The 27830-nt window shown below is 43.5% G+C and overlaps 1 protein-coding gene across 1 annotated transcript in view; it reads right to left on the minus strand.

Annotated features, from left to right (window-relative positions):
• LOC121577692 (fatty acid synthase) overlaps window positions 1-27830 on the minus strand; it is a 138694-nt gene that overhangs the window by 102242 nt on the left and 8622 nt on the right. The window contains 2 exon segments of the mRNA XM_045219645.1: window positions 11872-11876; window positions 12291-12446. Coding sequence (XP_045075580.1) covers window positions 11872-11876; window positions 12291-12446 — 161 coding nt within the window.

Consider the following 27830-nt stretch of genomic DNA (forward strand, 5'->3'; position numbering starts at 1 on the left):
GTAGGCCTAGTATTCCATGTATATTTTTGTAACTCCATGTTCTCTTTTTGTAGAATTGAAAGACTGCCACATGGGGGGTGGGAGGACAGGTATGTTCTCCCCACACCAAGAGACCCTAATTGTTGATATGGTCCGTAAGAAAAATGCCATTAAACTGAGCGAAATTCAGCAGAAGATCATTGAGGACCATTTACATTTTGAGGGTATCAACAGTGTCAGCCTCTCTACTGTTGATCGTGTCCTCAAGCGCAACAGACTGCGCATGAAACAGCTATACAGAGTGCCCTTTGATCGCAACTCAGACAGAGTCAAAGAGCAAAGATTCCAGTATGTACAGGTTGGCATATATCCAGACACATTCAATGTTGATTACTCTAAGTAGTGATTTACTGTAGTGGCCTAAATCACTTTTTTCCGTATCACTTACAAAACTATATCTATTTCTACAGAGGGTTTTTCAACTGGATGCAATGGAAAGACCCCATCAATACATCTACATGGATGAAGCTGGGTTTAATCTCACCAAAAGGAGAAGGAGAGGCCGTAATGTGATTGGCCATCGGGCCATTGTTGGTGTTCCTGGGCAGCGTGGTGGCAATGTCACATTATGTGCTGCCATCAGCAATCATGGGGTTGTCCACCATCATGCCAACCTGGGGCCCTACAACACTCACCAGCTCCTCATTTTCCTCAATCACATGCGAGATGCTTTGTTAGGGCAGCAGGATGAGCATCCCATCTATGTTGTTGTTTGGGACAATGTGAGTTTTCACAGAGCCCTCCAGGTTAGAGAGTGGTACAATATGAACCAAGGTTTTATCAATCTTTGCCTTCCACCGTACTCCCCCTTTCCTAAACCCCATTGAGGAATGATTCTCCTCATGGCGGTGGAAGGTATATGAACGCCAACCTTACACCAGGGTAAATCTCCTGCAAGCCATGGGACTTGCCTGTGGTGACATAGGTGTGGAGGCATGCCAAGCCTGGATACGGCATGCCAGGGGTTTTTTTCCCCCGTTGCCTGGCCAGACAAAATGTGGCCTGTGATGTGGATGAAGTCCTGTGGCCTGACCCAGTACGGAGACATGATGCTGTGGCTGAGTAATGCACTTATTTGTATATTTTTGTACTTTCTTTTTACATGGGCTTACTGTACACAAGTGGCAAACGCATAAGATTTCTGTTTGTTTTTACAAGTGCTACATGTAAATGCACAATATTTCTGTTTTGTCTTTTTGTACAAGTGCTAAATGCACAGGTTTTTTTTGTTTTGCAACATGCATTTAGCCTACAGTGAACAATAAACATTTATTTCTCCAGCTTCATGTCCTGAGCATTGTGTTTTCTATTTTTCTACGTAGTGTTTAGTGACTGTTCAGTAGTGTTTTTTATTTTGATTGACTCGGGGCACGATTTGACAACATAGTTCAGTTTTGAGCACAGATTGAACTGTTTTGAGGTGAAAGTTTGGTTTTGCAAGAAGAGTCTGAGGTTTTGTGAATGTAGCTTGAAAATTGGGTTTTGTGTTCACAGTTAAGAGAAAAGGAGAGCAGCTTTCAAGAAATGTGTCTTAGCAATCGAGAAAAACTGTAATATTAAATTGGAAATAAAAACATGTCACTTACTACAAGCGGCCTGCAGAGTTTTCTGGCAGGACTGCAAACAGACAGAAACACAAGCCACCTGTTCAGCCCAGAGGCCAGAGCAACGTGTGTTTGATTTGAACAAGCCACCTGTTCATCCCAGAGGCCAGAGCAACGTGTGTTTGATTTGAACACAAGCAAACAGCAGCTTGATGACACCTCCAATTAATGGTCTCATACACAACAGTATGGTTGATTACAGAGAAACTGAAAAGGAGAAGGGGATCTAATAAGGTATTCATGAATTTGCACGTTTCTTCACAATATTGTATCGATCGTTCGTTTTAGGATTGATGCCCAACTGAGAATTCTACTCAATGCATTCTCACAACCGGGCGCTGATGAAGATTTAGTCTAAAGTGCATTACTATGGCTTTGAAACACAAAAGGAGACAGATATTTAGTAGGAAAACCTTTTGTCATCTTTGTGATGTCGCCAGATTGACTTTAGATGCAGTATAACTTTAGCTAGCTACAGTGGGGAAAAAAAGTATTTAGTCAGCCACCAATTGTGCAAGTTCTCCCACTTAAAAAAATGAGAGAGGCCTGTAATTCTCATAATAGGTACACGTCAACTATGACAGACAAATTGAGAAAAAAAAATCCAGAAAATCACATTGTAGGATTTTTAATGAATTTATTTGCAAATTATGGTGGAAAATAAGTATTTGGTCACCTACAAACAAGCAAGATTTCTGGCTCTCACAGACCTGTAACTTCTTCTTTAAGAGGCTCCTCTGTCCTCCACTCGTTACCTGTATTAATGGCACCAGTTTGAACTTGTTATCAGTAAAAAAGACACCTGTCCACAACCTCAAACAGTCACACTCCAAACTCCACTATGGCCAAGACCAAAGAGCTGTCAAAGGACACCAGAAACAAAATTGTAGACCTGCACCAGGCTGGGAAGACTGAATCTGCAATAGGTAAGCAGCTTGGTTTGAAGAAATCAACTGTGGGAGCAATTATTAGGAAATGGAAGACATACAAGACCACTGATAATCTCCCTCGATCTGGGGCTCCACGCAAGATCTCACCCCGTGGGGTCAAAATGATCACAAGAACGGTGAGCATAAATCCCAGAACCACACGGGGGGACCTAGTGAATGACCTGCAGAGAGCTGGGACCAAAGTAACAAAGCCTACCATCAGTAACACACTACGCCGCCAGGGACTCAAATCCTGCAGTACCAGACGTGTCCCCCTGCTTAAGCCAGTACATGTCCAGGCCCGTCTGAAGTTTGCTAGAGTGCATTTGGATGATCCAGAAGAGGATTGGGAGAATGTCATATGGTCAGATGAAACCAAAATATAACTTTTTGGTAAAAACTCAACTCGTCGTGTTTGGAGGACAAAGAATGCTGAGTTGCATCCAAAGAACACCATACCTACTGTGAAGCATGGGGGTGGAAACATCATGCTTTGGGGCTGTTTTTCTGCAAAGGGACCAGGACGACTGATCCGTGTAAAGGAAAGAATGAATGGGGCCATGTATCGTGAGATTTTGAGTGAAAACCTCCTTCCATCAGCAAGGGCATTGAAGATGAATCGTGGCTGGGTCTTTCAGCATGACAATGATCCCAAAGACACCGCCCGGGCAACAAAGGAGTGGCTTCGTAAGAAGCATTTCAAGGTCCTGGAGTGGCCTAGCCAGTCTCCAGATCTCAACCCCATAGAAAATCTTTGGAGGGAGTTGAAAGTCTGTGTTGCCCAGCGACAGCCCCAAAACATCACTGCTCTAGAGGAGATCTGCATGGAGGAATGGGCCAAAATACCAGCAACAGTGTGTGAAAACCTTGTGAAGACTTACAGAAAACGTTTCACCTGTGTCATTGCCAACAAAGGGTATATAACAAAGTATTGAGAAACTTTTGTTATTGACCAAATACTTATTTTCCACCATAATTTGCAAATAAATTCATAAAAAATCCTACAATGTGATTTTCTGGATTTTTTTCTCATTTTGTCTGTCATAGTTGACGTGTACCTATGATGAAAATTACAGGCCTCACTCATCTTTTTAAGTGGGAGAACTTGCACAATTGGTGGCTGACTAAATACTTTTTTTCCCCACTGTAGATTGGATGGAGCGAGACATGATGTCCCAGATGTGCTCAATTGGATTCAGGTCTGGGGAACGGGCGGGCCAGTCCATAGCATCAATGCCTTCCTCTTGCAGGAACTGCTGACACACTCCAGCCACATGAGGTCTAGCATTGTCTTGCATTAGGAGGAACCCAGGGCCAACCGCACCAGCATATGGTCTCACAAGGGGTCTGAGGATCTCATCTCGGTACCTAATGGCAGTCAGGCTACCTCTGGCGAGCACATGGAGGGCTGTGCGGCCCCCCAAAGAAATGCCACCCCACACCATGACTGACCCACCGCCAAACCGGTCATGCTGGAGGATGTTGCAGGCAGCAGAACGTTCTCCACGGCGTCTCCAGACTCTGTCACGTCTGTCACATGTGCTCAGTGTGAACCTGCTTTCATCTGTGAAGAGCACAGGGCGCCAGTGGCGAATTTGCCAATCTTGGTGTTCTCTGGCAAATGCCAAACGTCCTGCACGGTGTTGGGCTGTAAGCACAACCCCCACCTGTGGACGTCGGGCCCTCATACCACCCTCATGGAGTCTGTTTCTGACCGTTTGAGCAGACACATGCACAATTGTGGCCTGCTGGAGGTCATTTTGCAGGGCTCTGGCAGTGCTCCTCCTGCTCCTCCTTGCACAAAGGCGGAGGTAGCAGTCCTGCTGCTGGGTTGTTGCCCTCCTACGGCCTCCTCCACGTCTCCTGATGTACTGGCCTGTCTCCTGGTAGCGCCTCCATGCTCTGGATACTACGCTGATAGACACAGCAAACCTTCTTGCCACAGCTCGCATTGATGTGCCATCCTGGATGAGCTGCACTACCTGAGCCACTTGTGTGGGTTGTAGACTCCGTCTCATGCTACCACTAGAGTGAAAGCACCGCCAGCATTCAAAAGTGACCAAAACATCAGCCAGGAAGCATAGGAACTGAGAAGTGGTCTGTGGTCACCACCTGCAGAACCACTCCTTTATTGGGGGTGTCTTGCTAATTGCCTATAATTTCCACCTGTTGTCTATTCCATTTGCACAACAGCATGTGAAATGTATTGTCAATCAGTGTTGCTTCCTAAGTGGACAGTTTGATTTCACAGAAGTGTGATTGACTTGGAGTTACATTGTGTTGTTTAAGTGTTCCCTTTATTTTTTTGAGCAGTGTATATTCCAGACAGACAGACAGAGCAGGCAGGCTAGAGAGAGAGAGAGAGAGAGAGAGAGAGAGAGAGAGAGAGAGAGAGAGAGAGAAGAATTCTCAGACAGAGAATTCTCAGAGAGAGAGAGAGAGAATACTTCTCAGAGAAAGAGAGAGAGAGAGAGAACTGCATTGCCTCTTCTGTTTTATCTGGGTGCACAGGGGGGGGGACATACTGCTGATGATAAACAGATAAGCTTTTTAGAGATAGAGATGAGCTTAGGGAGTATATTGTAATCAAATCAACCTTAAGGCTTTGTTTGATCTTTTCCTATCTGTAAAGACGGGCCTCAGGCGTCCCTGCTGCAAAATAACAGCTATATTAAGACTGGCATTCTGAGGGGACACCTACAGTTGAAGTCGGAAGTTTACATACACCTTAGCCAAATACATTTAAACTCTGTTTTTCACAATTCCTGACATTTAATCCCAGTAAAAATGACCTGTCTTAGGTCAGTTAGGATCACCACTTTATTTTAAGAATGTGAAATGTCAGAACAATAGCAGAGAGAATTATTTATTTCAGCTTTTATTTCTTTCATCACATTCCCAGTGGGTCAGAAGTTCACATACACTCAATTAGTATTTGGTAGCATTGCCTTTCAATTGTTTAACTTGGGTCAAACTTTTTGGGTAGCCTTCCACAAGCTTCCCAAAATAAGTTGGGTGAATTTTGTCCCATTTCTCGTGACAGAGCTGGTGTAACTGAGTCAGGTTTGTAGGCCTCCTTGCTCGCACACGCTTTTTCAGTTCTGCCCACACATTTTCTATAGGATTGAGGTCAGGGCTTTGTGATGGCCACTCCAATACCTTGACTTTGTTGTCCTTAAGCCATTCTGCCACAACTTTGGAAGTATGCTTGGGGTCATTGTCCATTTGGAAGACCCATTTGCGACCAAGCTTTAACTTCCTGACTGATGTCTTGAGATGTTGCTTCAATATATCCACATAATTTTCCTTCCTCATGATGCCATCTATTTTGTGAAGTGCACCAGTCCCTCCTGCAGCAAAGCACCCCCACAGCATGATGCTGCCACCCCCGTGCTTCACGGTTGGGATGGTGTTCTTCGGCTTGCAAAACATTATGGCCAAAAAGTTATATTTTTGTTTCATCAGACCAGAGGACATTTCTCCCAAAAGTACGATCTTTGTCCGCATGTGCAGTTGCGAACCGTAGTCTGGCTTTTTTATGGCGGTTTTGGAGCAGTGGCTTCTTCCTTGCTGAGCGATGTCGATATAGGACTAGTTTTACTGTGGATATAGATACTTTTGTACCTGTTTCCTCCAGCATCTTCACAAGGTCCTTTGCTGTTGTTCTGGAATTGATTTGCACTTTTTGCACCAAAGTACGTTAATCTCTAGGAGACAGAACGTGTCTCCTTCCTGAGCGGTATGACGGCTGCGTGGTCCCATGGTGTTTATACTTGTGTACTATTGTTTGTACAGATGAACGTGGTACCTTCAGGCGTTTGGAAATTGCTCCCAAGGATGAACAAGACTTGTGGAGGTCTACAATGTATTTTCTGAGGTCTTGGCTGATTTCTTTTGATTTTCCCATGATGTCAAGCAAAGAGGCATTGAGTTTGAAGGTAGGCCTTGAAATACATCCACAGGCACCTCCAATTGACTCAAATGATGTCAATTAGCCTATCAGAAGCTTCTAAAGCCATGACATCATTTTCTGGAATTTTCCAAGCTGTTTAAAGGCACAGTCAACTTAGTGTATGTAAACTTCTGACCCACAGGAATTGTGATACAGTGAATTATAAGTGAAATAATCTGTCTGTAAACAATTGTTGGAAAAATGACTTGTGTCATGCACAAAGTAGATGTCCTAACCGACTTGCCAAAACTATAGTTTGTTAACAAGACATTTGTGGAGTGGTTGAAAAACAAGTGTGTAAACTTACGACTTCAACTGTATTTGTCAGTCAGTCATGCTCCTGCTGTCTAAAACGTTAACAGACATTTTAGTTTCTGTCTGAGGCACAGACAGAAATGTATCATTAATATCCAATTCTAATCTCTCATGCACTCAAGACCCAAAATACACCCTCAGATGGCCCAGAAATAGGCTTTAATTTGCCCACTAAACAAGCTGACACAGAATACACACATCTGCCATGCTTATTCAAGCTGTTGTTGCCATGGTGACTGACTGGGGCAGTTGGCTCCACTGTGCCATTATTGTTAAGCTGCATTGGAACCCTCGTAGAGATCACACTAGTCCTTATATGATCACACACACTGACACACACACACACACAAACATACACTGACATACACACTGACACAGACACACGTTAACACACACACACACACACACACACACACAATGACACTTATTCTCTCTAAATCATCACAGCTGCCAAAAGCAACCAGAGAAGGACATTATTCACATAGTGATATGTCGATCAGATGACTTCCCGTCCTGCTCTGTCTTTGGCAGCATCCCAACTGGCACCCTATTCCCTATATAGCGCACTACTTTTGACCAGGGTCTATAGGGCTCTGGTCAAAAGTAGTGCACTATGTAGGGAATAGGGTTCCATTTTGGAATCAGCCTTTATCATAGAGGAGAGAACTAGGAAGCTATCTGGCTAAATCCTCATTTAGGAGCCTTTATCCTCTTTTGTTTCCAGCCACAGATTAGAGGACAGGACACACAGTACCAGCATGCCCTGAGACATAGGGGGCTCTATTTTAACAAACCTAACGCAATGGTAAATCTTAGCGCGGGTGGTAGCGTTATAGGTTCGGGGGGTCAGAAATATTTTTGCAATTTTCACAACCGGAATTATGGGCGCAGTAGCTGCTGGTGGTGCGAAAGGGCTACGTTTTGATGAATAAACAAGTTGTGGGTGTGTCGAGGTTTGATACCTCACTGGCCAATCAGAACATGCTTCATGGCTAAATATGTGGTTGCTTCAAGTTGTGTATTTATTGCGTTGTTATCAACTCCAATTACAATGTTAGTCCGTTATAGCATAGCTCGTTAAATAGCCTACCACATATTTGCTAAATGTTTTCAACATGTATGCTGTCTACCTAATTGCATTGCTTCAATATGGAACAACATTGTTAAACATAGGCTATAGCATTCACACTAATATAGGGGCTAGGCCTACTGTAAATTGCAGTCTGGACATGGACATGCCAAACCTAGTCAATAAGCAAGATCAAATTTACTAGGCTATTGATGAGGCCTACATTTCTGATCAAACCAAATAAAAACAAAACAAGTTGTTTTAAATAGGCTGTGTCTAAATACAGTTCCAGGCACCATAATTACTCCCCGTGGGTGTATAATACAGACAAGGCAACTTAGGCTACGGAGGGTTTTACGCACATCCAAACTTTTCACAGGAGCTGGATAAAGATCCAATGTAAAGAGAAAGGAGGAAAGTCCACTCACCGTTATACTGCTCGCCAATGTCAAGTTTTATAAACATCATGGAACCATCTTACAGATCATATTTGCACTTCTCCAGAAATAGCAGACGGCATTGCATTCAAGCCATGTACGGTCTCACCATAAACCCATGGACAGTGAATCTTTGTAATAAGCACGTTTTTTAATCCAATTAAACGAAAAACAATCAATCTGTTTTTTAAACCAACAACAATCTTTCTAAATAGGATTGGGTCAGAAGCATGATATCATAAATCACATCTCTCGTTCCATGAGCATAAGGCAATGTGTGCACACGTAGGCCTAAGGAGGCATGAATGTTTGTCCTATCGATTGAATATAGTTTATTAAATAGTATACAATAACCCTACAATAGGCCTAGTTATAACAAACATGTAGCCAATCACTTTTCTTGGGGGGGGGTTCAACATGGAAATATTAGTCTATACACATTGCATTCGCATTTCGAAAATGTACTGCATGTTCGAGCCATGGACAATTGGACATGACCCAAACATTATCATAAGATTAGACTACCATCGCCGTTGATATCTCACTGGGCAGAAACTGGTTGAATCAACATTGTTTCCATGTCAATTCAACCCAAAAAATCTATGCGATGACGTTGAATCAACATCGAAAACTCATTGGATTTGCAAAAGGTCATCAACATAAAGGCATTTTGTCCTTTTCACCCAACTTTTAACCTAAATCCAATGACATCGTCATTTTTTGTTGTTGATTTCATGTTGAATTCACGTTAGTTGACCACTCAACCAGATGTAAATCAAAACTAGACGTTGAACTGACGTGCCCAGTGGGATGGCCTGTTAGTGACTTTGCCACGTGAAAGGTAAACAAACAAACAGGCAAATAGCCTAGGCTACAAGCAGATTTAGCACCAAAGACAGAGATCGGAATTCCCGCGATTTGACAGTTAGGTCCAACAGATTTAAGTGAAAGATGCAATTTCTTTACAAAATGGTAAAGGAAAAATAAGCTGTCTATTGTAATTAGTTGATGTTCCTAAACAGACTTCCTACAGTCACTGACACCTTTTCACAAACTTTTCACAGAAGCTGCATGGATAAAAATAATGTCCAATATAAAGAAAAACGTGAATGTCTGTTGACAGTTTTGCTGCTCGTGATATTTTAATAAAACTTTGGTTATAGGCTATTGATTAGGCTATTGATTAGGCTATTGATTAGGCTATTGATTAGGCTACTGATTAGGCTACTGTGTGCCTCTGCTGGCAAAATGGATGCCATAACAATTGTGTTACAGCTTTTGGTGAGTCTTAAATATCACCATTAGCACTGCTTGAAATTGGCACATTGTCACACGTTTTTAAAGGACATACCTCAAATATTTCCACCCCTACCACCTCAGCACAAGCGAGCTGATACAAGACAGGTAAATGACCAACCCTGGCGCCAGGTTTGGAAAATAACAGAGCGCTGGCTTTTACAAGTCGAAATTGCCAAAGAGTGTGCGTTTGACACTAGCGCCGGTTTAACGCCAGCCGAAAATAGACACCAGGGTGTGTCCCAAATGGCATGCTATTGACCATGGGTCTCTGGTCAAAAGTAGTGTACTAGATAGGGAATATGGTGCCATTTGGGAGACAGCCATTATATACTTTTCCGAAACTGGAAACTGTCTGCAACCCTCTTTTTGGACAATGTAATAGCCTGAAAATAATAATTCAAACCGTTTACAATGTGTAGCTAGGCTAACAGTGTTAGAAATGGTTCAATAACCACCATCTTTATACCAGAGGAGGCTGGTGAGGGGAGGATGTCTCACAATAATGTCTGGAATTGAATAATATGTGGTTGATACCATTCCGTTCATTTTGTTCTAGCCATTCCCATGAGCCCATCCTCCTATTTACAGTGCCACCAGCCACCACTGTTTCAAACAGTAAGGGAAGCTGGTGACTTTGCTCTGCTTCACTAAGCCTAGGTGAAACTGCACCATTCTGACAATTAATAAAATGAGAGTTCCTTTATGGTCCATGCTGCTAAAATCATGATTGACAGCCTCCCTCCATCCATGTAGACAGTACAGTGGGCAAGGCCAGCTGGAGGTTGGACTACAATTGGGACTGGGGAGCAGGGTGGGGATGGAGGGGGGGTGACCGAGGGGATAATGCCCTTTAAACACTGCATCCAGGCTACAGCAGCCATTGGCACACCACTCCCACGTACTCACGCCATTTCATTACGCCCTCCTCCCCAGTCCTCCCCCATCATCACCCGTCCCTAAACTAGCTTTGCTAAGCACTTATAGCCAAATCATCAACGATGGCATCAACCCTTTTAAGGAGCAGATGTACTGCCAACCGCAACCGCTCTGATGCCAAGCTGATATTGCACCTTGCAGAGGATGACTGAGGACAGAGGACTGTCCTTAATTATAGGCCGCCCGGGCTGGCAGGATACACAGGATGAGTCCCAAATGGCACCATATTCACTATATAGTGCACTATGGGTTTCCGTATGGGCCCTGGTCAAACGTAGGGCACTATAAAGGGAATAGGGTGCCATTTGGGCATGGGACAGGGTTAAAGTGAAATGAGGAGCGTCTCTCTAATCTGATGCTGGTTAAGTCTCTTCTCTTAATCTCACTATACAATATAATGAGGATAACGTAGGATGGAGCAGGGGGGGGGGGGGCGACCCCTTCCACCGGGCCAGCTGACTATATCTGGGTTCTTCAAATACTATTTAAAATCATTTAAAATACTTTATCTGTACTTGATTGAGCTAGTCTGGCATAACAGACCAATAGAGTAATTCCAAAACTGCAAACCCCTCCCACCTAGCACTCCAGGCCAGATCAAACGCTCCAAGTATTTCAAAGATTTCAAATATTGTTTGAACCCAGGTCCGCTGGCTCACCAAAATGTAAACGGATAAACTGTGCTCTCTCTCTCACTCTCTCTCTCTCTCTCTCTCTCTCTCTCTCTCTCTCACTCAGGATAAGGGTATTACGGGATGGGATGGGGGGGTATGGCCTTAATACTGTCCTATCTCAAATCCACTTCTCCACTTTGTCAGACGTCACCCTGCCTTTGTTGTGACTGACGGATGGTGCAGCTCTATGTCTGTGAGACCATGTCAGGTTATGGTCTGTAAAAGCATCACACTGAGGGAGACACTGTAATTGGCGGCTCTTGACAAAAATATAATATTATTATTTAGCCTAAATGTCGGTTAAGTAAATCCACAGCAAGCAGACATGCATGTGCAACTTCCATTTTCATTTGTATAGACATAAATACAGCAAGTATTTCATTTGCAGCCCTGAAGGTGAGCTTATGTGGCTTGCCAAATTTGTTAAATCATTAACTTCTCATAACGACTAATGCAGCAATTGAACAGGCCCACAGAACAAATGGCATATTCGAGCCATTTGTATAAGAATATTCATAGAAATGGAATGCTGTTTTTCAACGCTTCGGGGATACCACTTTTTCGGAGTCCTCTATATTCCTTATCGACTTTTCCTGACAGGTGACATTCACATGTACCACGCCTTGTGAAAACATAAAGCAACCCAGAACAACAATATGAGACACTAACTCACCCGGACTCTGTCCTAATATGGACACTGTACAGGTTACTATAAAACATGGACCCTCCAGGATTCTGCCCTAATATGGATTCTGTCCCACCAGGACTCGGCCCTAATAGGGACACCATAGAGATGACTATGCAACATGGACTCCCCAGGACTCGGTCATAATAAGAACACCATCCAGGTGACTATAAAACATGGACTCCCCAGAACTCTGTTCTAATTTGGACACCATACAGATGACTATGCAACATGGACTCCCCAGGACTCGGTCCTAATAAGAACACCATCCAGGTGACTATAAAACATGGACTCCCCAGAACTCTGTTCTAATTTGGACACCATACAGATGACTATGCAACATGGACTCACCAGGACTCTGCCCGTCAGTGTCTGGGCTGATATCATGACCCCGGCCCAGTCTTTGACGGAGGTCATCCAGCCCACCTCGCTGAGCGCAGCCACCGTCTCCTTGGTGAGCTTGATGCCATCCCCATAGGAGATAGGGTTGTGGACCCGCTGAGCATTCTGGAAGAGAGAGAGTGAGATGTATGAAAAGAAAGAGATGGAGACAGAGGGGGGTGAGAAAGGAATACAGACAGAGACAGAGAGACAGAGGGAATCAGCATTACTAATCATGGTATTAGATCTTCAGAGCAAATGTCTTGAATGTACTATCACGCTCCACCAGTCTCAAGGCCGGAAGCACAATACATGGTCGAGACCATAGCAGCCTGTTTTGCTTTCAATACATCAACACACACGTTAGCAGGAGGCAAGAGAGCAAGGCAAACACTGAGCCAAACATGGGGCTGGGAGACTGTGTCCATGCTTGTGTCTCTCTCGCTCTGTGTGTGTGTGTGCGTGTGCGTGCACGCGCGCGTGTGTGTGTGTATGCCTGCGTCTGTATGTGTGTCTCTGGGAGAACATGAGTATGTGTGAGGAGTGTCTCCATGGTAGCCAAGCAGCCATAGAACACCTCTGCTGCTGCCTCAGGGAGTTTCTGCCTCAGTGAGTGGGCTAGGATGTATGCTGCCTCAGTGAGTTTCTGCCTCAGCAAGTGTGCTAGGCTGACTGCTGCCTGCTTCAGTGAGTGGGCTAGGCTAGGCTGTCTGCTGCCTCATAGAGTTTAAACGATAAAACCACTTAAACTGGTACAACACTTCCACTAATGGTTACATTGAATATATTGGGTAGAAAGAATTACCATTACATTTTGCGCACATGTACCCTTAAAGGTACCGACCAGTACCATGTGAGTACCTAACAGTGTGTGCCATAAGTGCACCTATAAGTATAACTGTAGAACCTGTCATTGGTTCTACCTGGAATCAGAGTGTTCTTCATGAGAGGCAGAGATAGGCAGTATTTCTGTTGTATTTAAAATACGTATTTTAAACTTCTGAGTATTTTGTATGATATGTATTAGACTGGATTGAACTACACTCCAAATGATATTTGTAACAAAATACTTTCGAAAGCTGAAATGTGTATTTTCAAAATACTTTTCTATACCATTTCTTTATAGCGGTTCACAATTTTGTGGCCCCCTTCCACCCTATATTGGTATCAAAAGTCTGATGGCACTATGGTGTGATAAGAGTGTCTGCTAAATGAACAAAATATAAATGTATATGTAAAAATGAATAATTGCAAATCATGCTGAGTATTACTCTAATGAGCTCTGCCCCGAAACAAGGCCAATGACAATACCCAGTGTGCTTTGCAGTTGTTCATTTTCAAATATACATTTACAATTTGGTCATTTAGCAGACACTGTTATCCAGAGTGACTTACAGTCAGTGCATTCAACTAAGGTAGATAAACAACAACATATCACAGTCATAGCAAGTAAAACGTTTCTGTAACCGTTCCTGAGAATGTTGTTGCTGTTCGGGCCGGCTACTTGCAAATTTATTTTTGTATTTTAAAATACAAAATACATGTATTTTAATGATATACAATACTTTGAAAAAGTATGTTATATTTTATTTTGACACATTGTTCTTTAGGGTATTTTGTAATTTTAATTTATAATTTATGCCCATCCCTGATGAAAGGGTCCTAATGGAACTCAAAATGGTTCCCCCATAGGGACATTTTACAAAACCCTGTAACGAGAGGGTTCTTCATGAGGGTTCTACATGATTTAACACATTAATAACACCCATAGAATTTTAACAATATAATATGGCTGACCAGAAGGAAAAAACTGTATGGTTCTTCAAAGGGATCTACAAACAACCTTTCAGATTGAGAAAGGTTATTTATAGAACCATTCTCCATAAAGTTTCTATAAAGAACCATAAAAAAGTGTTCTATATAGCCCCAAAAGGGGATTTAAGAATAGCGGAACCCTTTTTGGGTGCTATATAGAACCTTTTTAATGGTTCTTTATAGAACCTTAGGAAAGGGTTCTTTATAGCACCATACAGGTTCCATTTAGAACTTTATGAGCGTGGTTCTTAATAGGTTCTATATACTTTAGCACCAAAAAGGTTTCCGCTATGGTTACAAGTCAAAGAACCCCTCTCTGGTACTATTTAGAAGAAAAAATTGTTTGCGTTCACTACCTCGTGAAGCACCCCGCGGCCCTGCAGCCCCCCCACTGCCAGGCAGCATCCTGCCTGACGCTCCTCGCTTTTCTACCCATAACCCCCGTAGCCTGCACCCCACCGCCCAATGACCTCACTCCGTCAGATGTTGGTTGCATCCCAAATGGCACCCTATTTCCTATATAGTGCCCTACTTTTGACCAGGGCCCATAGGGCAGTAGTGCACTATATAGGGAACAGGGTGCCATTTGTGACGCAACCCTATTTTCACAGGAGCTCAGGACCTATGAGGAATCGCTTGATGCAATTTCACTGGGTTCTGAGGAGGTCGAGAGGCAAGTATGAACATGTTCACTGATGGGGGAAATAATAGAATACAACAAGACGCTGTGGTGATTGTGACTTTGTTTTCTCACAGGTGATGGCACTGTGTATGTGTACCTGTGTGCACGTGCGTTTGTGAGTGTACCTATCTGCGTCATCTTCCAACAGCTGGTTAAACAATGCTACGTTTATTGGAGTCAGACTGCTGTGACTGTCGTCTGTTTTGTTGCAGTGTTAATGCCCAGGATTTCAGCATGCCGTGCTCCCAACATGCACTGGGGTTGTTGTGTGTCTACACTGATTGGCTAGCACGGCTTCAAAGCTCTCCCGGCATGTAACTGTACAGCAAGCAGCATGTGCTGTGCCTCTGCTTCAACCATAAACCTTCAGAGAGCTGGGGGATCGCCACTGTTCCGATGGCACTCACACAAAGCACTGAATTTATGAATGGAGAGGCTACCAACACAGAAACAGAATGAATCACACACGCGCACAATTGTTTGTTTGTCTGTGAACAGCAGACAATAACACATAATAACTCTAAAATATGTGAACAGATATAAAGGACATTTCTGAAATGAGAAGGTTATATTATCAGAGGATAGCATTATTCTTTCTGGTCTTTCATGAGGAGATTCAAACCAATCTGAAGTGGTAATACTGACACTGATAATAATATGTAGAAAACCCCCCCAAAATGAACAAACCCAGCTTGTTGTTGTTGTGGTTGTTTGTGTTTTTGTTGCTGCAGATCGTCTTTAGGGAAGTACTGTAACAGTTGCGGAACGGAAAACAGCATATTTAGTCTTATTTAGTGTCACTGTAATGCTGTGAAATCTAGGTTGCGTCCCAAATGGCATCCTATAACTTACATAATGCACTACTTTTGACCACAGCCCTATGGGCCCTATACAGACCTATGGGCCCTAGTCGAAAGTAGTGCACTATGTAGGGAATAGTGTGCCATTTGGGACGCATATTTAATCTTGTTAGAAGGAGCTATTATTCAGAGCAAAGTCCAGGATCCAGTTGCAGAGGGAGGTGTTTAGTCCCAGGATCCTTAGCTTAGTGATGAGCTTTGAGGGCACTATGATGTTGAACGCTGAGCTGTAGTCAATTAATAGCATTCTCACGTAGGACAAGAGGAACACTATGATGTTGTATTCGGCACATGTGACAAATACAATTTTATTTTATTTGATAATTGATCAGTTCGGTGATGCCTAAATTCTACACACCTGGTCTTCCAGGTTGGTTCAATCAGAAACATGATGTACCTGCGATACTCCAGGACCAGGGTTGCCTAATCATGTCCTTTTGTCTGGCCAGGGACATGCTCCTGCTGACACAGAGGCCAGGGCTCCATCCCAAATGGAAACCTATTTCTAATGCAGTGCACTACTTTTGAACAGGGCCTGTAATAGTGCACTGTATAGGAAACAGGGTGCCATTTGGCACACAGACAGACCTGATAACCCTGTTAGAAAAGGAACTGGAGATGATGTCTTTGTTCCTGGATCCTCGAGGGCAGGGGTATTCAACTCCTACCCTGCGAAGTCCAGAGCCTGCTGGTTTTCTGTTCTACCTGATAATTAATTGCACCCACCTGGTGTCCCAGGTTTAAATCAGTCCCTGATTAGAGGGGAACAATTAAAAAACTGGCTTCAAGGTCCAGGACTGGGGAATACTTTCTGAGCACTCTAGTTGGTAGAGCATGGCGTTTGCAACGCCAGGGTTGTGGGTTCGATTCCCACGGGGGGCCAGTATGAAAAAATAAAAAAATAATGTATGCACTAACTGTAAGTCGCTCTGGATAAGAGCGTCTGCTAAATGACTAAAATGTAAATGTAAATGTAGTTCTTCCATACAGTTATTGAGACGGAAAGGTTTCAGTACAGGTTGTCACTCTCAGACATGTTTCTGTCTCTATTGACAAGAATGTGAGGAACGCTCTCCCATTTAATACGACCAGTAAAAGATGAGACGTGTAGGCTTTCGTTTTGTTCATGTCTCCTATCAGCTTGCCTTAGTTACTGAGTCGGGGAGGCGAGGACAGTAGAGGAGGAAGGGAGGAGAGGGCATTTCAATTGAATCTCAGTTAGTCGTATCTGGCTAAGAGGATCAGGATAAGTGGATCTGTGTTAGGGGGAAAGTGAGACACTAGTGAGAGGGGAAGATGTGTGTTTGTGTCGTCTCTGTGGCACCTTATCAGATTGACTTGCTTGATTGAAATTTAAAGGCAATGTTCCCCCATTAGAGGACACTACATTCACGGTAAACACTGCATATGTCGACTCAATCTGAAATTACCTTAACCTAGCAGTCAAACAAGGAAATGGTTCCAATCGTTTTTCCACCATTCATTTTTCCCATAGGGGATTTTAGAAACACTTAAAATAAGGGCTGTGTTTTGTGTTTGCTTACCCTGGCATGACGTTTTGATAACCGTGTAATTCTCTAAGACAAGGTGACTCATGACATTCAAACAGCACCTGGTTAATTTGTACCCTGAACGTACTTCAGAGATAATGACTGATGAAGGAAAAGTAAAGTGCCATTAAATACATATAATTGGCTTCAAACTGTGATCCTCTCAGATAGTTAATGACTAGGTCTAAAAATGTAGCATGAAAAAGTCGTTCTCTATGAATTTTTTATGGCAGAAATGGCAGAGTTCAGAGATAAATGGCCAGTGGTGATATTAGACATCCCTCAGACCAATTAGTATAGTGAAAAGATCCCCTCATAAATCAAAGATGGCCGCCCAGCTTAATCCTCAGGGAACAAAATGACTGTTCTCACCTTCAGGAGACCAAAGTGGACTCCAATGTGAAGATCCTGCCGCCTTTTCATTTCTACTGGATTCCCAACTTCCCAATCAAGGCAAATTGGGTAGATTTATAATTCCACTAATTAATATAGAATGAATGAAGTGAACATATCAGTGAAATTTGCATTGACGGATGTAACTTGTGATGATGCAGACTCCCGCCAGAAATACACAGTTAGTAGTTTTTGTAATTTTATCAGTAACTTACTGTATTAATCAACAGTATGATACTGTATGAACTGAATACAGTAGATTACTGTAGAATGCACAGTAAAATACTGTACATTTGTTTTACAACACACTGTAAGACCTTTCTGTAATTTCAACTGTCTATTTATTCATGTTCAGACGAGAGCTTGCGTTTATATGTGTTAGCCATGGCGCTCCATTACGTTGCTTATTTTGACTAAAAACCACAGTTCAGTTTGTAACAGAGTCTCATGACATGATGGGTGGGTGTCCTACAGAGCGCGTCCACTACTTTAGCTGTGTGGTGCACGCGCAGTGTTTAGAATCATCTATTTTGAAATGTCAGTGACATAATATTACGTTTCGTGCTATTTAAAATGTATAATATTGTTACCATCATATTTGTTGATGTATAATAAATGTGTTTTTGTATCTCGTTTTGAGTTGTCTTTTTTGTTTCATGTGAGGATAGTTATGGATCCACCTGTTATTGGTATTTCCAATGGGACCATTTCCTGTTTAGAGGTCTTCTTTGGTCCAAAAAGTTGGACCCGAACCCAAGGGCAATCAGATCCAGACCCGAACGGACCCAATCATTTTTTTTAAAGGCGGACCCGGACCCGAACAATCAGACCCGAACCCAAATGGACCTGACAACAACCAGACCTAGACCCGACCCATACCCTAATGGGTCCGGATCTAGATCAGACCCGATTGGACCCGAGTGACAAAAAAATAAGGTTTATCTGCTCTTCTGGTTAACAAATACAGTTGAAGTGTTGTAGTACTCCAGACCACATACAGTTGAAGTTGGAAGTTTACATACACTTAGGTTGGAGTCATTACAACTTGTTTTTCAACCACTCCACCAATTTCTTGATAACAAACTATAGTTTTGGCAAGTCGGTTAGGACATCTACTTTGTGCATGACACAAGTAATTTTTCCAACAATTGTTTACAGACAGATTATTTCACTTATAATTCACCGTATCACAATTCCAGTGGGTCAGACGTTTACATACATTAAGTTGACTGTGCCTTTAAACAGCTTTGAAAATTCCAGAAAATGATGTCATGGCTTTAGAAGCTTCTGACATCATTTGAGTCAATTGGAGGTGTACCTGTGGATGTATTTCAAGGCCTAACTTCAAACTCAGTGGCTCTTTGCTTGACATCATGGGAAAATCAATAGAAATCAGCCAAGACCTCCAAAGAAAAATTGTAGACCTCCACAAGTCTGGTTCATCCTTGGGAGCAATTTCCAAACGCCTGAATGTACCACATTCATCTGTACAAACAATAGTACGCAAGTATAAACACCATGGGACCACGCAGCTGTCATACCGCTCAGGAAGGAGACGCGTTCTGTCTCCTAGAGATGAATGTACTTTGGTGCGAAAAGTGCAAATCAATCCCAGAACAACAGCAAAGGACCTTGTGAAATGCTGGAGGAAACAGGTACAAAAGTATCTATATCCACAGTAAAACAAGTCCTATATCGACATAACCTGAAAGGCCGCTCAGCAAGGAAGAAGCCACTGCTCCAGAACCGCCATAAAAAAGCCAGACTACGGTTTGCAACTGCACATGTGGACAAAGATCGTACTTTTTGGAGAAATGTCCTCTGGTCTGATGAAACAAATATAGAACTATTTGGCCATAATGACCATCGTTATGTTTGGAGGAAAAGGGGGGCACGCTTGCAAGCCGAAGAACACCATCCCAACCGTGAAGCACGGGGTGGCAGCATCATTCTGTGGGGGTGCTTTGCTGCAGGAGGGACTGGTGCACTTCACAAAATAGATGACATCATGAGGAAGGAAAATTATGTGGATATATTGAAGCAACATCTCAAGACATCAGTCAGGAAGTTAAAGCTTGGTCGCAAATGGGTCTTCCAAATGGACAATGACCCCAAGCATACTTCCAAAGTTGTGGCAAAATGGCTTAAGGACAACAAAGTCAAGGTATTGGAGTGGCCATCACAAAGCCCTGACTTCAATCCTATAGAAGATTTGTGGGCAGAACTGAAAAAGCGTGTGTGAGCAAGGAGGCCTATGAACCTGACTCAGTTACACCAACTCTGTCAGGAGGAATGGGCCAAAATTCCCCCAACTTATTGTGGGAAGCTTGTGGAAGGCTACCTGAAACGTTTGACCCACGTTAAACAATTTAAAGGCAATGCTACCAAATACTAATTGAGTGTATGTAAACTTCTGACCCCACTGGGAATGTGATGAAAGAAATAAAAGCAGAAAATAAAGCATTCTCTCTACTATTATTCTGACATTTCACATTCTTAAAATAAAGTGGTGATCCTAACTGACCTAAAACAGGGAATTTTTCCTAGGATTAAATGTCAGGAATTGTGAAAAACTGAGTTTAAATGTATTTGGTTAAGGTGTATGTAAACTTCCGACTTCAACTGTAGGTCTTTATATGTTGGATTTCCCATCTATAAGTCAATAAATACACCTTATTAGAGTAAAATAAATATGGTATAGGCTATGCAGAGCCGTGGTTGGGTCCACTCGGGTCTATCAGCTGTAGTTACATAGAACCGAGACCCGATGACAATCAAACAGGCCCCGACCCGGACCCGAGGGAAAAATTAGAACTTTGGACCCGGATCTCGGGTATTCAAGTTTGGGTGGACCTGTGAAGCCCTCCATCTCTTCTAAGTCGAAAGGGCTGGTCGTGTATGGTAGGCCTATTTCACTCCTGTTAGTGAGTCTTTTTGCAGTTTTTATGTACATTTTGCATTGATGAAAGCCAGGGTATAAACAAATTGTTTAGAAAAATGACTTTGTTAATTAGTAACATCAATTGAACATTAAACCGCAATTTTGTATATTCTCGTAACACTATACATCATTAATCATTGCAATATCACTAGCTTTGTAAATTATCTGCTTTCTGACTATTTGATACATTATGCAGTCTCTTCTAAATTTAGGTTACACTTTCATCCAAACTAAATCTAGGCTCTACCACATCGGACATTAGACATGATTGATCAGCACTATAATCTCTGGATCCTTCAACATCATTTCTTAAAGGAAGGAGACATTAAACAGGAATAGAACATGCAGCCCTTGATACAATTTCTGCAGAAGTCTTTGCATTATTCAAAAACATATTAATACATATGTCACAAGATCTCAATTATAAATTAATCCGTTCTCTATGATGAAGAACTAAAAGATAAGGAAGCATCTACAAAAATAAAATAATAATATTAAAGTAACTGTTATTACCACTGTTTGGGTTATAGTCCAATAAATGCCAATATTTTGCCAGTTATTTAACAAAAAACTCACATTGCTTAGTGCTTACTCATATAATATTACACTTCTGTAACTGCTAAACTTGCACATTTCCAGAATATCTCCATTCATCCCATTCTTGTTTTGACCCATAATCATTTTCAATCAGAGACTGTGTAGGCATAAGTTCAGCAGTTAGAGAAGGGTAATATAACATTATGAGTAAAACACATCATTCACACATAACAAGAATAGCTTTTTCCATGTAAGAATGTAACACAATCTCTCTCTTGCGCGTGCTCTCTCTCTCTCTCTCTCTGTCTCCCTCTCTTTGTGAAAATCTGATCAGGAAAAGCATTTACAGAGCACATTTTAAAGGCGCCCAAAACCTAGTGTTACATAAGGCATTTAATATGCCTAATTTCAATCATTCTCATTTGCTGAATATTACTATATATTCCTTAAGAGTCAATCTAAGTAACATAATAAAGAAATCCTCATCAAAATCCATCAGTTTAAGCTAGAGATATCAGTTTTGCATGGGCTGCGTCTCAATCCACCGCATCCGCCTATGTCAGCCTTCCGCATCTGCGGTGGAAGGTGGCCGAGTTACAGCGCTGTTTGTCAGACAATGAGACATCCGAAAATCGGCCTTCTCATGAAAACGTCTGTTTTCCATAGAGTGGCTTGGCCACAATAGTGTTCTCCGTTTTGCTCTACGACGCCCACAAGTGTCACGGGACTCGTCTGAAGGTAACCCATACAAACGAATGGAAGTATGGACGTTTTGTGGCAACAAGGGGTTAAATATACAGTGGGGAAAAAAAGTATTTAGTCAGCCACCAATTGTGCAAGTTCTCCCACTTAAAAAGATGAGAGAGGCCTGTAATTTTCATCATAGGTACACGTCAACTATGACAGACAAAATGAGATTTTTTTTCTCCAGAAAATCACATTGTAGGATTTTTAATGAATTTATTTGCAAATTATGGTGGAAAATAAGTATTTGGTCACCTACAAACAAGCAAGATTTCTGGCTCTCACAGACCTGTAACTTCTTCTTTAAAAGGCTCCTCTGTCCTCCACTCGTTACCTGTATTAATGGCACCTGTTTGAACTTGTTATCAGTATAAAAGACACCTGTCCACAACCTCAAACAGTCACACTCCAAACTCCACTATGGCCAAGACCAAAGAGCTGTCTGTCACGATCGTCAGGGAGAGACCAAGGCGCAGCGTTGAATGCGAACATTATATTTATTAGAATGATCACACGATCAAAACAACAGACGAAAACGTGATGTCTACGGTTGAACACAAACCAAATAAGAACAAGAAACCACAAACACAAAGTGAAAGACAGACAGTTAAATATGGCTCCCAATCAGAGACAACCAGCTGACACTCGTTGCCTCTGATTGGGAGTCACTCAGGCCAACATAGAAATACAAACATAGAATTACACACCCTGGCTCAACATAACAGTGTCCCCAGAGCCAGGGCGTGACAGTACCCCCCCCTAAAGGCGCGGACTCCGACCGCGCCAACTAAATACCACAGGGGAGGGACCGGGTGGGCACCGGCTCCGGGCCTGATCCCCACTCCCTCTCCAACCCCCCAAAGTACCCCTGGTCCGGTCTGGCCCCGCTGGCCGGAGCTGGACTGCACACTGATGGAGCGGATTGCTCTAGCTCCGGCGTAACGCATCTGACCGGTGCCGGACCAGGCACCAGTGGAACAGGCACGGGCCGTGCCGGACCGACGACGCACACCACTGGCTTGGTGTGGGGAACAGGCACGGGCCGTGCTGGACTGACGAAGCGCACCACTGACTTGGTGCGGGGAGCAGGAACGGACCGAGCCGGGCTGACGAAGCGCACCACTGACTTGGTGCGGGGAGCAGGAACGGGCCGAGCCGGGCTGACGAAGCGCACCACTGACTTGGTGCGGGGAGCAGGAACAGACCGGACCATACTGGGGACACACACCACTGGCCCTACATCGGGATCTGGAACGGGCCGGACCGGACTGGTAACACACCCCAGTACCTCTCGCCGTGCCTCTCCACCTTCCATCCCCTCTTCGACCAGTGGCCCCCGTAACCTGGAGGCCTCTTCTGCCAACCCGCTGGACCGCTCTATCGCGGCCTCCTGCTGTCCCGACGTCGTGAGCCCCCCCCCTAAAAATGTTCTGGGGGTCTCTCCTCCCCGTGGGCCAGGCCTCTATCGTTCTCGCCCAACTCTCGCTCTTCTGTCTCCAACTCCCGCTATTCAGCTCCTCAATGGGCTTGACCCAGTCGAAGCTCTTCCTCAACTGTTCCCAAGTCCACCCTCTCTGCTCCTCACTAGGCTTGACCCAGTCGAGGTTGCCACGGAGATCTGCTAGCGATGGCTCCTGGACACGCTGCTTGGTCCGGTTTTGGTGGTTTCTTCTGTCACGATCGTCAGGGAGAGACCAAGGCACAGCGTTGAATGCGAACATTATATTTATTAGAATGATCACACGATCAAAACAACAGACGAAAACGTGATGTCTACGGTTGAACACAAACCAAATAAGAACAAGAAACCACAAACACAAAGTGAAAGACAGACAGTTAAATATGGCTCCCAATCAGAGACAACCAGCTGACACTCGTTGCCTCTGATTGGGAGTCACTCAGGCCAACATAGAAATACAAACATAGAATTACACACCCTGGCTCAACATAACAGTGTCCCCAGAGCCAGGGCGTGACACTGTCAAAGTACACCAGAAACACAATTGTAGACCTGCACCAGGCTGGGAAGACTGAATATGCAATAGGTAAGCAGCTTGGTTTGAAGAAATCAACTGTGGGAGCAATTATTAGGAAATGGAAGACATACAAGACCACTGATAATCTCCCTCGATCTGGGGCTCCATGCAAGATCTCACCCCGTGGGGTCAAAATGATCACAAGACAAAATCCCAAAACCACACGGGGGGACCTAGTGAATGACCTGCAGAGAGCTGGGACCTAAGTAACAAAGCCTACCATCAGTAACACACTACGCCGCCAGGGACTCAAATCCTGCAGTGCCAGACGTGTCCCCCTGCTTAAGCCAGTACATGTCCAGGCCCGTCTGAAGTTTGCTAGAGTGCATTTGGATGATCCAGAAGAGGATTGGGAGAATGTCATATGGTCAGATGAAACCAAAATAGAACTTTTTGGTAAAAACTCAACTCGTCGTGTTTGGAGGACAAAGAATGCTGAGTTGCATCCAAAGAACACCATACCTACTGTGAAGCATGGCAGTGGAAACATCATGCTTTGGGGCTGTTTTTCTGCAAAGGGACCAGGACGACTGATCCGTGTAAAGGAAAGAATGAATGGGGCCATGTATCGTGAGATTTTGAGTGAAAACCTCCTTCCATCAGCAAGGGCATTGAAGATGAAACGTGGCTGGGTATTTCAGCATGACAATGATCCATTTTTTTTTTACATTTTTAGTCATTTAGCAGACGCTCTTATCCAGAGCGACTTACAGTTAGTGAATACATTTTTTTTTTTTTTTTATACTGGCCCCCCGTGGGAATCGAACCCGCAACCCTGGCGTTGCAAACGCCATGCTCTATCAACTGAGCTACATCCCTGCCGGCCATTCCCTCCCCTACCCTGGACGACGCTGGGCCAATTGTGCGCCGCCCATGAGTCTCCTGGTCGCGGCCAGCTGCGACAGAGCCTGGATTCGAACCAGGATCTCTAGTGACACAGTTAGCACTGCGATGCAGTGCCTTAGACCACTGCGCCACTCAGGAGTTATGATCCCAAACACACCGCCCGGGCAACGAAGGAGTGGCTTCGTAAGAAGCATTTCTAGGTCCTGGAGTTGCCTAGCCAGTCTCCAGATCTCAACCCCATAGAAAATCTTTGGAGGGAGTTGAAAGTCTGTGTTGCCCAGCGACAGCCCCAAAACATCACTGCTCTAGAGGAGATCTGCATGGAGGAATGGGCCAAAATACAGTGTGTGTGAAAACCTTGTGAAGACTTACAGAAAACGTTTGACCTGTGTCATTGCCAACAAAGAGTATATAACAAAGTATTGAGAAAATTTTGTTATTGACCAAATACTTATTTTCCACCATAATTTGCAAATAAATTCATTAAAAATCCTACAATGTGATTTTCTGGATTTTTTCTTCTCATTTTGTCTGTCATAGTTGACGTGTACCTATGATGAAAATTACAGGCCTCTCTCATCTTTTTAAGTGGGAGAACTTGCACAATTGGTGGCTGACTAAATACTTTTTTTCCCCACTGTAGATATGTGTCCAAAAAACTACAATATTTCCTGAGCTTTCTTATTATCTCCTAGATATACAACAGACACTTCAAAACCTTATTCATTATTTATTTTTGGACTGTCTTTTTTGCCAATTATGAATTTGCAATTCAATGCGTTTCTATGTGATATAGTAGTAAAGGCCAAATGCATTATTTTATTTTTAAAAAATACATATGTTTTTTATACCTACAGGGTTCCTAAAAATCAAATAGCAAAATGATCCATGGCATGACCATGGTATGACCATCTTAAAACAATTCCATATGTTAGCTTAGTAGAATCCCCCCCTGTATCTATTAGAAATTTTGTAGGTCCAAGTTTGGATTAAATCTCAGTAAAAAAACCTAGCGGGTTTTTTGCCACAATTTTACAGGCTACTCTAGTAAGGGTAAAACAGATCCTTGCTCTACTGAGAAGACTGATTTTAAATGTAGAGCTAGGAGCAGTTTCACTCCAGTACTGGTAACTTATAGGATCACTTGCAGGAAACAAAATGGCACAGGAATAGCAGCCAAATCATAGAACGTAGTATACTGTAACTATATGGCATTCAGTACTACCCCCACAGATGACCTTCATTCCAAGTTATCTACTGGCCATTATCCCTAACAGAGTATGAGTATTCTCTCAGGGAATGGCAGAGAGGATTAACAGTGTGGTCAGCTGACTTCCTGAGCTAAAGTATCAGTGTGTTAATGTTATGACATGCCTATGGTGTGTAAATATATTGTGTGCCTATGGTGTGATAATGGACCTACGTGTGTATATGGTCTGATCCCTTTGGCAGACCAGACACAGATCGCCCTCCCTCCATCTCTCCTCCTCCCTCCATCCCTCCTCCTGTCTATTCACCTTCCTCTCCGTGCTTATGGTTCTAGACCAGACAGATCCATCACCACACACTCCGCCCTTAATCCTCCCCCTCCTCTCCAGTCCTCCACTCTCCCCACCCTCCTCTCCTCCATCCTCCCTTCTCCCTCCTCTATTATCCTCCTCCCCTCTTTTTACCCTCCACCCTCCTCATTCCCTCTCCTCTTCCTCCCTCAAACCACCCTCCTCCTCACTCCTTCCTCCATATCTTTAGACCAGAAGAAGCCTACATAACCAACCCATAAAGTAAAATGCAACATCCATTTATGGCCAGCTATGTAAACTCTAAAATTGATTTATCCTGCAGTAGATGTCATTCAATTGGTAATATACATTTTTAAAAGTTATCAGAATACATTACTGAGTTTGGGTAATCCAAAAGTTACGTTACTGATTAAGATTTTGGACAGGTACACTATATATACAAAAGTATGTGGACACCCCTTCAAATTAGTGGATTCGGCTATTTCAGCCACACCCGTTGCTGACAGGTGTATAAAATCGAGCACACTGCCATGCAATCTCCATAGACAAACATTGGCAGTAGAATGGACTCACTGAAGAGCTCAGTGATTTTCAATGTGGTACCGTCATAGGATGCCTCATTTCCAATAAGTCAGTTCGTCAAATTTCTGCCCTGCTAGAGCTGCCCCAGTCAACTGTAAGTATCGTTATTGAAACATCTAGGAGCAACAGAGGCTCAGCCGCGAAGTGGTAGGCCACAAAAGCTCACAGAAAGGGACCGCAGAGTGTTGTAGCGCGTAAGAACAACACTCACTACCGAGTTCCAAAATGCCTCTGGAAGCAACGTCAGCACAAGAACTGTTCATCAGGAGCTTCATGAAATGGGTTTCCATGGCCGAGCAGCCGCACACAAGCCTAAGATCACCATGCGCAATGCCAAGCATTGGCTGGAGTGGTGTGAAGCTTGTCGCCATTGGACTCTGGAGCAGTGGAAACACGTTCTCTGGAGTGATGAATCACGCTTCACCATCTGGCAGTCCGACAGACACATCTGGGTTTGGCGGATGCTAGGAGAACGCTACCTGCCCCAATGCATAGTGCCAACTGTAAAGTTTGGTGGAGGAGGAATAATGGTATGGGGCTGTTTTTCATGGTTCAGGCTAGACCCCTTAGTTCCAGTGAAGGGAAATCTTAACACTACAGCATACAATTACATTCTAGACGATTCTGTGCCTCCAACTTTGTGGCAACAGTTTGGGGAAGGCCCTTTCCCGTTTCAGCATGACAATGCCCCCGTGCACAAAGTGAGGTCCATACTGAAATGGTTTGTCGATCGGTGTGGAAGAACTTGACTGGCCTGCACCGAGCCCGGACCTCCACCCTATCGAACACTTTTGGGATGAATTGGAACGCTGACTGCAAGCCAGGCCTAATCGCCTAACATCAATGCCCGACCTCACTAATGCTCTTGTGGCTGAATGGAAGCAAGTCCCCGCATCAATGTTCCAACAGCTAGTAAAATGCCTTCCCAGAAGATTGGTGGCTGTTATAGCAGCAACGGGGGGACCAACTCCATATTAATGCCCATGATGAGCAGTTGTTCACAT

This window comes from Coregonus clupeaformis, chromosome 1 (assembly GCF_020615455.1).
Source record: "Coregonus clupeaformis isolate EN_2021a chromosome 1, ASM2061545v1, whole genome shotgun sequence".
NCBI classification, from domain to species: domain Eukaryota; kingdom Metazoa; phylum Chordata; class Actinopteri; order Salmoniformes; family Salmonidae; genus Coregonus; species Coregonus clupeaformis.